Source organism: Monopterus albus, unplaced genomic scaffold, assembly GCF_001952655.1.
Source record: "Monopterus albus unplaced genomic scaffold, M_albus_1.0 scaffold235.1, whole genome shotgun sequence".
NCBI classification, from domain to species: domain Eukaryota; kingdom Metazoa; phylum Chordata; class Actinopteri; order Synbranchiformes; family Synbranchidae; genus Monopterus; species Monopterus albus.
Window position 1 is genome coordinate 1148107 of NW_018128115.1, and position 15485 is coordinate 1163591.

The 15485-nt window shown below is 45.1% G+C and overlaps 1 protein-coding gene and 1 long non-coding RNA gene across 2 annotated transcripts in view; both read left to right on the plus strand.

The window, feature by feature from the left end:
* The first annotated feature begins 1909 nt into the window (after positions 1-1909).
* On the plus strand, positions 1910-4050 carry LOC109971786 (uncharacterized). Its single transcript, XR_002276593.1, has 3 exons — positions 1910-2500; positions 3421-3506; positions 3676-4050. It is a non-coding gene; the product is annotated as an uncharacterized LOC109971786 (long non-coding RNA).
* A 609-nt stretch (positions 4051-4659) lies between these two features.
* LOC109971769 (heterogeneous nuclear ribonucleoprotein L-like) overlaps positions 4660-15485 on the plus strand; it is a 17385-nt gene continuing 6559 nt past the window's right edge. The window contains 3 exon segments of the mRNA XM_020620230.1: positions 4660-5012; positions 12648-12766; positions 14878-15115. Coding sequence (XP_020475886.1) covers positions 4827-5012; positions 12648-12766; positions 14878-15115 — 543 coding nt within the window. The 5' untranslated portion in view covers positions 4660-4826.

Consider the following 15485-nt stretch of genomic DNA (forward strand, 5'->3'; position numbering starts at 1 on the left):
CCTGATTGTCCCGCGTCCACCATGATATCCAGAGCACAGGTCCTGATCGCCCGGAAAAAGGCGACTCAACAGCTGCCTGAACTAATTAATTAGCAACGTTAAGAATAAGACGTTTAAAGAAACAGAGTATAAATGATGACACACGGTTATTGTCATATATCATATATTACACATATGGTTGCTCTCGTCTTTCCGTTCTCGTGCCAATATGTTTGGCTTATTTTTTTTTTATTTAATTTTATTTTTTTTTTGTCTGCTCCTCACCTGTCCCTCATTATCTCTCGTTTGCCATCAGGTACTTATGCTCCTCCCTCCCCTCAGTCTTAACGCCGGTTTATCCGTTACTTACTACGAGGTACTGGTCCTGGTCCTGCTCACACGCCATGAGTAAGCTTCTCCTGAACTCTTGGCTCGGATTCATCGAATTCAAACCCAAAGCTCTTTTGCTAAGCGGTACAAGACGAACTCCAGTCGACCTCCCGTGAGTAGTCCTGCCTGTCTGTTGCCTTGTCTACAGACAAGCTTCTGGCTACACACCACGTTCCTAGGTGTACTCACCTGCGACGCCGGGAAGCAGCCTCCGAGAATGTCCCTGCCTGCCTTCAACCCGATCATCTGTCCTACTCTGGCTAACTGTCCGTGGGCCAACTCCTCGTGGGCTAACTGTCCGTGGGCCAACTCCTCGTGGGCTAACTTCCGTGGCCCCCTAGTGCCGCCGTCCTTCCTGCTTACACGTCGCTCCGCCTCATCAGCTCGCCTGAAATCCAGACAAGGTGTCTGCCACGGAAAAAGCATTTTTGACCCTGTAAATATTGGCCTAATGTGTTTAATTTCTTGTAATTGTAAATTTAATTCAGAATGTCGCCTCGAATTTAATGTGATACTTGGTGTTTGTATGTAAATTTGTATTTGTACATGTACATTTTGTATGACAATACCCAGTATTAACTACACTAAAGCACTGCCTTCACACATTGATGACACACATGGCCTTAACCTACAGTACCTGTAGACCACATGGCCTTAACCTACAGTACCTGTAGACCACATGCCTAACAACTAACCGTTATCCTGACCTAAACATGTAATGAATTACGTCAAGGGGACTTCCTTTTTGTCCATAAAAGGTCAAGGTCCCACAGTGTGACTCTGCAAACAGATCTCTGTCCCCACAAGACACAACCACACAGATGTTACCATGGTCGGTCTCTGAGAGGTGATGGTGGCACAGGCTGGAGCTTGTGCTGCTGTTCAGCTACTACCACGTTGTCTGTGAGGTGTGTGTGTGTGTGTGTGTGTTTTACCCCACCCTCACTGATAACAAACGGAGTGGACACATCAGAAGTGGCTGTCAGTCAACAGCAGCCTGCACAGCCTCATATTTCTACTGAAGCAGTCAGTAGAAATTCGGTGAACGGCGAAAGCTCAGTGACCTCTTTTCAAACAGGAACAAAGGTTTGGATTTTATGTCAGATTTTTAGTTATTTAAATGTTTTGGCTTCAACAAAGTGTGAGTTCACCCAACAATGTGGAGCTGGGAGCAAGTGAATAAAATGTGGAATTAGAAATAAATATTTTGTGAGACTTAAGTGAAATAATTTGATGTTTCCAATAAATTCTGCAGATCTTAACTGCATTTTTCTTAGTGTTTTTTTCTGTTTGGCTCATTAAGTTTGCTTTATTCAGGAAATACTCATTAAACACATTGTTTTCTTTTTATTATTTCAAACTAAAAGACATTTTGACACCTTATGTGACGTCATTTATTTGCTGCCAAGCCGTTTGTAAAGTTTGGTGTTTTAGACTGAAATGTTTGCCAGATGGGGCCTTTTTACTTTTAATTAGCTCTCAATATGGCGGTTTAACTTTATCTCTGAGTGTGTGTGTGTGTGTGTACAGGTACACAGGTACAGGTAGAGGTACCTATGGAGCCAGAATGAGCCTTCTGTATTGAAACACACTCCACCCAGTGAACAGGTGCAGGGCACCAACCTGCCCATTACACTCACACCTGCTACAGGCTCGACTCGACTCCAGTCAAGTCAGAAGGAGTCAGAGCCGTAAGCCCCGAGGCTAAAAGAAAATGGAAAGTTGAAACCTGCTAAATAATTTCTTGGCCAACTAGGGCCCAAAATCCAACAGTGTGACCAACTGGTTTTTTATTTCAGCGAGACATAAAATCACAAAACGATGACTGTTGTGGTAGTGGGAACGGGGCAGGACCCAGTAAAGATGTCTGGAGACCGGAGAGTAGCTTCAAAGAATTCTTTATTTCATGCATGGAGAGAAGTCGTACACAGCTTTGCAGTTGCACAGAGTTCTCCGATGAACTGATAAAGGGGCAGTCCCTTTATACCAAAGTGATACAATACACATCTATGAAACTCGTACCATTATCTCACATCTATGAAACTCGTACCATTATCTCACATCTAACAACTCGCATCCCTTCTCCAGCTGCCTTTGCAACATCATAAGTACAACGAGGCCTTGAAACTTGGTGAGATCTCCACACTCCCTTTTATTCTTGCAATACACATTCATGGTGTTCTGTAAATGAATTTTGCTTGCAATACTCAAACTATGCAAACTCAACCGATAAGCTGTTCAAAATTAATTAAAGCTGACTGATAAGCAGTGCAAAAATGATTACAGGTCCTGGGACCATTAGATTTGCAAGTTTCACATTGTATCCTTAAAAAAACAAAACAAAATCATCAGTTTCTGTGTGAAGTGACCTTTTAACATTATGATGTACCAATGTCTGCTGTTAACATTGCTGCCTCAGTTGCTCCTTTTGTTCAAAACCATAGTTAATCCCTTACCAGTGTAGTAGAGTCATGGGTCAACTGCAAAAGGCGACTGTTTTTTTAAGAAATGGCAGTAAATGACAGGAACAACCGCCGGGTGGCGCTACAGGCTGCTGCTAATTATGAGGAAAAACACTCAAAGCTGCAGTTTTCAAAGTGAACGTTAACAAGTGTTTTGATGAAAGTTTCACTTCGGAGGCAGGAACTTTGTTTCAGTGTTTGTGATAGGTGAGATGTGACAGATACAGGAGGTGAAGGTCAAACCAAAGATTGTTTATTAGCACGATGCATCACTTCAAGAAAAAAAAAGCCCCCCACATAGTAAGTTATGGAAAAAATGTTTCTTTAAATGTCATCTTCTACAACATCACAGACTCAACGAACAGAGCAATAATATATAACAAATACTTTTACTTTCATTAGGTGCATTTTGCTGGTAATACCTGTGTACTTTGTAAATGTAGGACTTTTACCTGTATTTTTACACTGACTCAGTAAAGGTACAGCACCACTGGAGACCACTTTCAGTTTGTTACTGGGAGTGTGTCCTTCTCCTAGGGTGAAACAAAGTGCTGATATTTCCTGACACATTGTGCGTTTGGTTTTACAGGTGTGCTGTTACTGTGGTTACCTGACCTCCATGTAGAGGAAGCAGCTGGAGGGAGATGACGGCGCTGTCCTCATTTCAGTCAGAAGGTGACACCACTCATCCCATTTGTTCTCTCGTTCAGTCTGACTGTAAAAATGTGACAAAGTGCTGCAGAGGCTGCTGCTCTATATTGTACTTATTATCAACGGATCCCATGTCCAGACTCAAACCAGCAATGAACATTTAATAACAAGTTGTGTGTGTGGATTGATGCAGGCAGGTGACAGGTGAAAGGACGACCCAACACAGAGTCCCAGTGAGGTGCTGGGCTGCCACGGGCCACCAGAACAGCTCCACCTTGGCACTGACTCTCCAAGTCTCTGAACTCACAGCATCTGGTTCATATCATGGTCATCCTGCTCAGACCAGTCAGTGGCCCCTGGTGTCCTGTGGATGTGGGACACTGTTGTCCTGGAGGAGACCACTCCCACACTGTAGAATTGTTTGTATCTTGTTTGAATCTTGTTGGACCACACAGCAGTACAGTGGTTAGTGCTGTTGACTTGTAGAAAGAAGCCTCCAGGTTCAAGCCCTGGCCTTTCTGTGTGGAGTCTGCATGTTCTCCCTGTGCCCATGTGGGTTCTCTCCAGGTGCTCTGGCTTCCTCCCATAGTCCAAAGACATGCAGCTTAGGTTGACTGGCGGCTCTAAACTGTGTGTGGTTGTGATGTCTACCCTGTGACAGACTGGCAACCTGTCCAGGGTGGACCCCTCGTCTCGCTCAGTGTCAGCTGGGACTGGCTCCACCTTGTATTTGTGCAGTGGAGGGAAAAATCTAATTTTTCACATATATATAAAAGTGACTGTTCCAAAATCAGAAAATCTCTGTATTTCATTTGATAAAAAGCAAATAAATAAAATAAAAAATGTATTTATATCTTTGTTTTAATAAAAACATTGCTGCAGGTAGTGCAACAACACAGTGTGTGTAGGATGGGTAAGTTAAAGATTTTGTTTAAAATAAGGATTAAAACACTAAGAAAATCAACTTAAAATCTGAATCAACAAGGGAAAAAACAGTACAGATGAAACTGACTATACATATTAACACAGAAGTGTCAACATGTACATACACCGTCTGTTTTCAAGATGTTATTCAACAGCCGAACACATTATTTCTACAAATGAACTCAAGTGCAAAATATTAAGATAATATAGCTACAAATTAAATAACACATTAAAAGGCGGAAATACAAATTTAAAGAACTAAATTAGGTTTAGTCTGTTTGTGTAGGTTGGTGCTAAACACTGAGGCAGAGTGAGACGTCTTCTGTTTTTCCCTATCTTGGAGGAACTCGACCACAGTCTTCAGAAGGAGACGGAGAGAGGTGCAGCTCTTTGGCTCTTCCTCCGTTTTAGCCAACATCTATGTCCGTGCATTCACCGATGGAGGACAGAGGAGGAGGAGGGTATCACCGGGCAGCTAAGCGGCTCCGAACGGAAGAGGAGGCCGGCGGAGAGGAGCTGGAGGACGGGGAGGAGGAGGACTCCGCCGGTGAGAAGGCAGCGAGGAGCGGAGGCAACAAGAGCAGCAACTGGAGGTGCGGAGGGAAGGTAGGGGGCAGTTTCTGTCAGCTTAGAATATGAACACTGATGGAAACGTGCGAGTCGGTTTCAGGAAGGTTTCCACCAGATTTCAGGTCAAATACGATGGAAATAAGAAAACAGAACAATAACAGAGGAATCAGTGAAAGTCAGGTTCTTCTGAGCTGAAACGTAAAAATCTTTTCTCAAACTGCTTCTCATCATTTTCACAAACGACTTCACTAACGAACCCACGTCACTGAGGTCTGAGTTTGTAGAATACAAACTTCACCCACAAAACCAGTGTCTTCACTGAACACAGAGCCAGGAAACGGGTTCCTAATCGTCCTGCATCAGTGACAGGACGACTGAGTCAGGTGCTGGCAGCTGGGGGAGGTCAGTCTGCTGAACTCAGAAATAAGAGTCACCTCTTGGTGGGAAAGAGGTTCCCGAGGGTGATGAGGGTCCTCTGTAGGAGGACTCCGGGGTCCTGGAGGAGGTCCTCCTGCTCTTTCTACAGGGGTCTACAAATGAGCCGATGGGCTCAGGGGCCAGTCTTCCTGAGTTTCACTGGCTTCATTGGGAGGTGCTTGGATTGTTTGAAGACATTCTAGCAATCCTTCAGTAAGTTCAGGAGGATTTCTTAGGCCCCTAGACTGTTATGTCAACAGGGGGTCATTCACTGCAGTCATTATCTGACTGCTTAAAGGAAATAAAATTATGGTTAGCATCTAATTTCTTGTCTAAATGAAAGTAAGACTGAGTGATTTGGTGATTCTGCCGACATAGGGGTCGGATCTGGTTACTAGGCCTTGTCAGTCCGTGGTAAAGACTTTAGGAGTGTTTTTTGATAATGAGTTGAAGTTGGATGAGCACATTAGTGCGGTGGTACCAGCTAGCTTTTCCCAGCTTTGTGACCTTGAGAAAGCGATTGGTGCCTTTATTAACTCCAGGCCTGATTAGTGTAATGCGCTGTGTGTTGGACTCGGTGACTCCTCAGTTTTTCCTCCCTATCTCACCGAGCTTTTAAGTACCCATAGGTTTCCTAGACCTCTCAGATCAGCTAATCTGGGCTTACTGGAAGTCCTGAGTACCAGATTTGAAAGGTGGGGGGATCGAGTCTTGTGGTTGCTTGCTCCCAAGTTAGGGAACGGTTTGCCCCTTGAATTGTGCTCAGTATCAGACGTGTGGTCTCCATTAAATCCAAGTGGACAACGTACCTTTTTAAATTAGTGTTGAGCTCCAGGTAGTTTATTCAGATTACTCCTGTGGTCTGTGTGTGTGTCGCTTTCTTGTATTTTGTTTCCACTGCTATTGCTATTGGGTATTGTGTACCCCGCCTTCGCCCGGTTGCCGGCCGGGATTGGCTCATTGTTTTATTTCAGTCACTTTTAGAGGCAGGAAGTGGAAAAACATTGACAGTCATTCATAAAGTAGCAAAGATTAGAGGGAATCCAGGAGGGATCCTAGACATTTTTGAACAGAGTACAACAGACCTCTGTTTTCCCTCCTGTGTGTGAGGATCCCGGACGCAGGCGTTGGATGGACAGTCACTCTAAGGAGGAGGTGTTAGGAGGTTCAGTGGGATCACTGGGAGGCTGCACGAGGTTCTGTATTAGATTGGCTTGGTGTCAGGGTCTCTATGCAGGCTCGTATGTGGATGTGTGGACCTATTTGTGTTTGTTTACAGACTGTTGGAGGGTTATGATCAGTGTGTTTGTTTACCACTTCTCTGGCTCCGTGCCTCTGCTTGCTGGGGCAATATGGCGTCTCTGTGAGGTTCTGACAGTGACATGAAGTGCTTTCACTCAACAGGAAGTCAGGCCATCTGTAAGAACCCAGGTGACCATCAGCAGGAGAAACTCTGTGATCTTGTTAGTGATTCATTCAGACTGAATCCTCCGTCTGGTCAAGATGCGTGTGAGCAGTACCGACACATGGAGGCAGAGAAACACAACACAGCCAATAAATACAGTATGAAGAAGTAAATGACAAAGTAAGTTCATATAAGTCCACCAAAATAAAAGCTCGAGCTAAACCTACTGATTAGAGGAGCTACACATCACCTCTAACAGTACTTTCAGTTCCCTGCTTCTACTGTAGCGCTACCATGAGGTTCACATTTTAGTTTTTGAGTGAAATACCTCAACGACTGTTTGGTGGGTTGTGATGACACGGTTCAGATATTTGTGTTCCCCTCAGGATGAACTGTGATAACTTTGATGATCCTCTGACATCTCCTCTAGCGCCACCATCGGGTCAACATTTTTCCTTGTCCAACACTTAGGTTTATGACTAAATACCTTCAAGCTAATGACATTTCCCATCAGCCTCAGCTGTACTGTGTGTTTAGTGCTAACTAGCAAATGTTAGCATACTAACACGCTAAACTGATATATGATCAGAGCTCTCGTAGCGTAGCAGGAAACTGTTGTTTCTATCTTGGTTTCCATTCATATGGAAACAGAATTAAACTTGTTGAACATCAGACATTTTGGAGGTTGGCAAGGTTTGAAGAGGTTCCAGTAGTCCTTAAAACATCCCAGTCCTCCTGGGATGTTTTAAACTGCTTTAAAAACTCATTCAGGTTGTTTGGACCAATTCTACATGTGTTTTAAATTTATGGTCTGGTCCCTGAAAGTCAGATTTTCTGCAGCAGGCTCAAGTGGTTGTACACATCCTTCAGGCCTGGAAGGTCTTCTTCGTTTATTAATGTGCTTTAGGAAGTTCCAGTGCTTCAGTAAGAGATTTCAGGGATGATTTTTAGTAGATTCTAAATGTTCTGTTTACGGCTTAATGGATTTGTTTATGATAGTTTACAGTCACCTATTTTAACCAACAATACGGCTGCAGGGTGAGCGCTGTTTCTGCCATTGTGTTTACTCTTTATACACACTAATGTTGAGGCTAATTTTCAGATGTTTTCAAAGCTAAATCTGCTCATGGCACAGCAGTGGTTGAACTGAAGGGACAGTGTTGTTGTCAGGCCAGTTTTTCTCACTAAACACCCAGAAAACTAAATGATTGTGATTTCAGAACAAGCAAAAAGGCTCTCCAACAGGTGCAGTAGCTGTCTCTGGTGACTGGACTGAGGTTTAAGACAGTGGTTTGTGTGGAAGTGACACAAGTGTCATCTAGGTACAACACCCCAAGCTAAAGCTAACACAGTGCTACAGTAAATCCTCCTTCTTGGTGTCCAGTTCTTGCTCAGGCTTCTTCAGAGAAGTGTTGGTTAAATGAGGACTTGCTGCAGGACTGTTGTAAGACTGCATGTACCTGATAAACTGACTTCTGTACAACAGTTGTGTCATTTGCCTTTTGTTGTAGTTGTTGATAATGTTGTACAAGCTCTGTGCTTTTTGACGTTTGTCTTTGCAGTGATTGGAGTCGTTGTGTTGTCAGTGTAACAGGTACCACAGGAATTCTCTAAAGGATAAAAGCTAGCCACCTGGCGACGAGGTACGGCTCCGGGTATTTAACAGGCCCCTCAGCAGGTGTTGGGAGGTGGAAAAAACTCCTATGAAATGGTGGTAAACTGCTGCAGCGAGTCGGTAACACTGGCAACACAGATTAATACATGTGTACTCTGTGTGTGCTTTATGTCGACACAGTGAAGATGTCAGACAGCTCAGCAAGCTGTCCACTGGCTGCACCTTCTTCCGCCCTCAGCGCCACTGGAAAGCAGAAAATAAACTGCGATGCTCTTCCTGTCTGAGAGGCCAGTCATGTGGAGGATGTTTGTGGACAGACTGCTTCCTGCCAGCAGACGCCAAGAACTGCAGGCCACGCTGCAGCTATTTCTCCAATTAGTCTGGTGTTTGATGGGGCTGTGTGCTCTCAGAGTTCAGCCCATGTGCTTCTATCAGTCAGCCAGACCCAGCTCAGTGTTGTTTTACTGCAGTCACCTCCTCCTGATGATTTATGTGAATCACCTGCTGTGCTGCTGGAGTGGAGCTGTCTCTAGATCTCAGCCCACATCAAAGCATCCTTACCTCCTCGGTGGCAGAGAGCAGAGATCGAACAGAATCACCAGCCTGGGAGTGAAACTGACCTTCATCCGCCCCTCCCTCAATCATGAATCCATGCATTTATAGTTAGAACGTAAATGTCACCCACCTCTCAGTTCATCCGTTCATCTACTGAGATTGTTGTACAGCCTGATGAGTGGCATCAAAATGGATGAATTGGCAGCAAGTTTTTAGTAAGAGTGTAGAAATACTCTGTTGCAAGTAAAAGTCCAACATTCAAAATGCTACTTAAATAAAAGTACTAAAGTATCAGCATCCAAATCTACTTGAAGTACCAGCAGTACCAGTACTGGTCCAGCAGAACGGCCCGTGTCCCAGTAACGTCTCTGATACTGGATCATAGTGACTAATTACTGTGTCCATCACTTTAATGCTGCAGCTGGTAAAGGTGGAGCTGATGGTAACTACCTTATATACTTATACTGGGAAGTACTTTCCATCCTGCTGGGTAGCTGGTGGATTTCCTACTGGGATCAATGGAGTCTGATGGTTCTACTGGGTTTGGTTTGATTCATCTGATTCTGGACCTGAAGGTATCAGGTACATGTAGTGTAGTAAAAAGTACACGGTTTGTCTCTGACATGGAGTCACAGGGTGAAGGAGGAGGAAGTACTCGAGTACAGTACAGATACCTTAAAGACAACATCCCGTCCTCATGCGCTGAGTCAGGCTGAGGGGGTTTATAAACGACGTAGCATCATGTCTCATCAGCTTCGCTAAATGCTTAGCAGCTTGGCAGCGGAGGGGGAGGTGGTGAAGAGGGGGGAAGAGGAGCAGACAGAGCTGTAATGATGCAGCAGCCTGACAGGAAGCAAACAGCATGTCACTGCACGCTCAACCTCAGGCTCTCTCTCTCTCTCTCTCTCTCTCTCACACACACACACTAAATAAAGAAAGACACACATTCACCCAAAATAAAGCTGAGGCTCAGTCGCCACGGCAACCAGGGCCAGCACAGCTCACCTCATCGGGTCTCCTGCACACAAGGAGCAGAGGAAGATGTGGTATTTTCACATATATAACTATGAGCTAACCGCGGTCACTGCCATCGACACGACGTGCAGAACATTTCTGTTGTTTCAGTGTTGACTCATGAGACTCAATAACACCTCTCCTCCTCCTCCTCCTCGTCCTCCTCATCCTCCGCCTCCATGTTTCAGCCACCTGCCTCCTACTTGGTGTTGTCATAGTAACCAAGCGTAGTGTAGGTGGGCACGTTTCTGACTTCACCCGTTGTTTCTGAAGGGACTTGGCCAGAAACCTGGTCCAAACCAGTCACACATCCAGTCACACAGGCACATGACCACGGTGGACAACGTGTGCGCCCACATACCAGCGTCTGAGGCTTTTCAGAAACAGCCAGGCTGTCTTTGGGGGCAGGCCTGTGCTCGAGACAGGCCATCATAGTTCCCCTGTTCCTCAGGTGATATGCACTCCAAAGGGGCTTCATGGAGTTGACATTTGTGGTTTTGAATGAAACTTCCCAAAAACTACTGGGTGAACTTTGTTCGTGTTCCTCTCAGGATCAACTGCAGCAGCTCTGGAGACCCTCAGACACCTCCACACCTGAAGGCCAGTACAGCTTCAGCTGTACTTTGTGCTTCCTGCTCACAGACATTTTGAGTTCTCGGTAGAAAAAGCACAGGTGTAGCTAACACCATTAATGAGTTCCATTAAGTGCCCCACTCAGCCAGCATGCACAACACCACGACCATGGAAATGGCTCACGTAAGTGGAGTCCAGCCATTGTGAGTGTTAGTAATTACACCTGTGCTTTTTCTACTGTGACATGTCAAAACCTCTGCGGCTAATGTTGACATGCTAACACACCAAACCAAGATGGTGAACATTATACCTGCTACACATTGTCAGTCTGGGCCGTGGGATTTGACACACGACACTCGTTCAGCCTGCTTGAGAAAATGTCTGATCTCTGTGTGATGCGCTGTGTAAGCGTGTCCTCCAGTGAAACAGAACTGAACCAGGCTTCTTTGCAAATGACTCAGTTTAGCTGGCATGCAGCTGACAGCCAATCAGAGCGTGCTTCCTGCAACCGTTTGTGTAAGAAGCGAGCGAACCGGCTGCAGAAAAAGGTCAAGCTGCAAAATGTGTTACGCCTGCTCAACCTCTTCCTGAGCCACAAGGTAAACATGTTGTTGTCATCTCTCTGTCACTGTGAGAAGATTTGACGCCTGCAATGATTTTCTTTACACCTCAGTGATGGGCTCTGATGCCTGCTCTCTGCACACACAGAGGTGCACGTCTGTAGGCCTGCCTGCAAGGTGTCGCACACATCAGTCAAGCCTGATCTTATCATGTTAGTGTTGTAGAACAGTAACTGACCTGCAGTCAGGCACTCAGTGACTAGTCCGACAACAGCAACTAACAGTTTAGGATTAATGTCACAGTGCAGAGAGCGTGGAGGAAGACGTACTCTGATCCTTTAACCATGTAGAAGTACCAGTAACGCCATGTAAAAATACTGTAGTACCAGTACAGATGTCCCTCAGAAAGTTACAGAAGTCTTCTTTGCTTCATGTAGTAAAAGTACTCGTTCTGCAGTAAACTGTCCTCTGTAACTGTTTCAGTTGGGTAGTTTAGTCCAGTGGTTCCCAACCTAAATCCTCCCCCCCAAAAAGGGTCACCAGATAAATTTGAGGGATCATTAGAAGATTAGTGAGAAGAAAGGAGAACAAACTAAATTCTGATTCACAAATCTGTTTAGAGAGGAAGCTGGTGGATCCGCCGCTGGCTCACAGTCGTCTGAACATGGAGACACAACTATAGAACAGCTCACAAGACAAACAGTTAACAACCAGTGGACTGATTTTTAACAACAAAGTGTTTTATACATTTACAGTCACTGAATACTCTACATGTGGTGAAATAAGGAGTGTTCCTCTGTAAAAGGCAGCGGACTGGAAGCTTAATGTAACATAAAATGTAGTACTACAAGCATGTGAAAACTGCAGTAGGGCAGTCAGTTTGTGATGATGTCTTGCTCTGACGGATCATCCAGGGCCCTCACACACACACACACTGCTCTTTACAAACACACCCCTGTGGCTGTGCAGTTGTTGTAGACAGAGATGATCTGATGATAAGGGCTCAGTCAGAGACACACATGAAGCGAGACTCACACCCCCTCAGTCAGCATGGCTGCTGCTTGTGGAGCAGTACCTCAGATCTGTTCTTAGGTACAGTGCCAGCAGTAGCCATAGATGGAGGTGGACACCATTGTTATTGGTGCCTGCTGCACCTCTGGCTAGACATGTAGGCTGGTGAGTAAAAGCAATGAGAAACATTTCACAAAACCACGGGCGGATTCTGAGACACTGGGCCCCTGGGCACAGACATGTAAAGGCCCCCCACCCTCCTTCTCCCGATCAAGACCCCCAAACCAAACCAAAAGAGAGTTTTCTGTGTCTTTTGTCATTTTGCTCGGTTTTTTTGTCTGGTTTTAATCATTTTGTTGTGGCCACTTGGTTTGAAACTCTTTTTAGTCGTTCCTTTTAGTCCCTTTGCTTCTGTCTGTTAATATTTTTGTCTCTGTTTTCGGGATCCTTTCTGGTGTTTGTCATCCAAACGTTAGTCCTGTTCTCCCCAGGATTCTGAGTCAATTCTCGTCTTCGTGCAGGATGCTGTGGAAGATGATCACTGCATCCCCCCCTCCCCGGTCGTCCATGTCAGAGGCCTCTGTGATGCTGTGGTGGAGGCCGACCTGGTGGAGGCGCTCGAAAAGTTTGGCAACATCTGGTAAAGCTTCACCTTTAAACACCTCCTGCACATGTTCTTTTAAGTTTGGAGATGAAAGGTTTTTCCATGTTGCTGTGTCTGAGGGTCCATGTGGCATCGAGGCGATGCATCGTCAGGGGTTTATCCTCACCACTGCTACACAGGATTTAGTGCTGTACTTCAGTACAATGTTGAGGTATTTGTACTTTACTTGAACATTTCCATTTTCTGCTGCTTCATACTTGGACTTTCCAGCTGCCCAGCAGGATGTAAAGTATAAGTATATAAGGTAGTTACCATCAGCTCCACCTTTACCAGCTGCAGCATTAAAGAGATGGACACAGTAATTAGTTACTATGGTCCAGTAGTATCATGCACTACTGTTACTTTGGTTACTTGCTAACACTTTAGTATTTTTATGGAAGGAACATTTGAACGTAACAAAGTATTTTACACTGTGGTGTTTTTGTTTTTACTTACATAAAGGAGTATTTCTGTGACCACTGGTCCTCTGGTTAAAGTTTCAAATCGTTCAAACACACTCAGATGTGTCTTAGTTCTAGTACCTGAGTAAGAAGTTTGAACACTCTATATAGTATTTGTCTTATCACACGATCCAGAAATGACTGACACACCAGAAACAGACACTGTGTGTGAGTTTAATCGTTCAAACTGATTTTCTGGTCTCTGGTCAAGCTGCTGTTGGCTATTTCGGCATGTCTGCTGCAACAGGCATACCTGCAGCTTACCCACCGTGCACTCCAGCACCGCTTCTCCTCTGCTGCAGCTAAAACTTTGACAGTTTAAGACACACGAAGGACATTTGGTTAAATCATGACTGACTATCTTCCTCTGTCCATGCTCACAAACTAGGACTTTTCCTTCTTGCTTCATTCCACCTAGTGTCAGTTCAGTAATCTCACCTTCAGCATTACTGTTGGTACCAACACTGGCATCAGTATCATGTGAGTATCAGTAGCACCGGCCGATGTGTCCGTGCTGGGTGTCGGCTGCTGCAGGGTCCGTGCGAGCCCCTCACACACACAGAGGACTGTGTGTGTGTGTCTGTGCATATAAATGTGTGTTACTCTGATGCTGAAACAAAGCTGTCGTAATGTTGACAGAAAATAGTTGTTACAGCGATTGTCACAGCTGTTTGTTAGTGAAAGGAAGCACAGCAGTGACAGAAGTCTGCAGCTGCACACAGCTGTCAGCAGGCTGGGAGCACGTTCTGAAATGGATGTGGAAAGGAAGTGTGAAGAAGTACACTTACTCCTGTTTTGAATAGGCAGCAGTTTCCTGTGAGCTGTATTTATGAAAAATTTGTGTTTTTGTGGAGTCAAATAAGAAAAAACTTTGGTCTTTCGTTGAACCGGTGACGACAAGTGGAGACAAGTGAAACTCACCAAACTGTTTAAAGCTTTTTGCTGTTTGCTGCCACAAACTGATGAGCTAATACAAGACTTGGTAGGAATGTTCTGGGAACATTTTTGACAAAAAAAGTTAGTTGTGGGGTGAAAACAATTCCTAGAAGACGATCCAGTCTGAGAGTGCTCCTGAAATCATTTATCAACCAACAGAAAGTTAGTTGATGATCTTTTATTTAATGGATTAATTTCAAAAGCCCAAACATGATCTGGCTCTTTGCGGTTTTCTCAGTTTCATTTCATTACAGGCTCATTTAGATGAGCTGGGAACAGTTGGCAGTTGGACATGTTAATATCTCTTTTTGGGCCCCTGCTGCCTCCGGTTTTCCATCAGTGCACACAAGACGTTGTAGACGGCATCTTCACTTCAGCTGGTTCAGAGGCCAGAGACTGGAATGATACCTGTGTGTCAGTTAGTTCATGGTCAGTCGATTAAATAATAATTTTATTTAAGGAAAAGCATCAGGTGCAAACTAAAATGATCAAAGTTGTTGGAGCCAGGTCTAAAATAAAGGTGCCTCCAAGAAAAGACTGTAGTAATGTGTAATAGTGCAGGACCCTGCTGATCTTTCATGGTGCAGTTTTCTAATTAAATTATTTTACTCAGCCAGCTTTACTTTACACGGAACTAAATTTGAGGTTTGCAAAGTGAGCAACACCTTTACCATCAAGTCTAAATCTTACTCGGTCTTGATCTGTCTGCAGTTACGTGATGATGATGCCGTTCAAGCGTCAGGCTCTGGTGGAGTTCGACAGCGTGCAGAGCGCCGAGTGCTGTGTGTCCTGTGGGACCCATGAGGCCGTCTACGTCGCTGAGCAGCAGGCCTTCTTCAACTTCTCCACCAGCCAGAGAATCACCAGACCCACCAATGCAGACGACCCCACCAGCAGAAACAAGGTCCTGCTGCTGTCCATCCAGAACCCGCTGTACCCCATCACCACCGTGAGTCCAGCAGAAGCTCGTCTCATCAACCGTATTTAAACTTGTTTTATTTAATTTTCCTCTGATGAAGCTTTGGCTGCGTTCACGTCCCAGAACCGGGGGGGTCCACAGCAGTGTGAACAGACCAGATGTCCTCAGACCAGATCTGGTCCACCTGCGTATATGCTCCTAGACCCGATTCCTCTCCGACCTCTGACTGTGTTGCGTGCCGTCAGAATGGTCAGATCAGAATCCATGTGGTCGTTTTAACCTCTCCTCCTCTGCACATACGGCCTGTCGACATCATTCGGCATCGGCCCCTAAACAAGGAGCACAGTCTTCTTCCGATGTAAATGTGTGATTCACGTGTCAGTCCGATCTGACAGCCGCA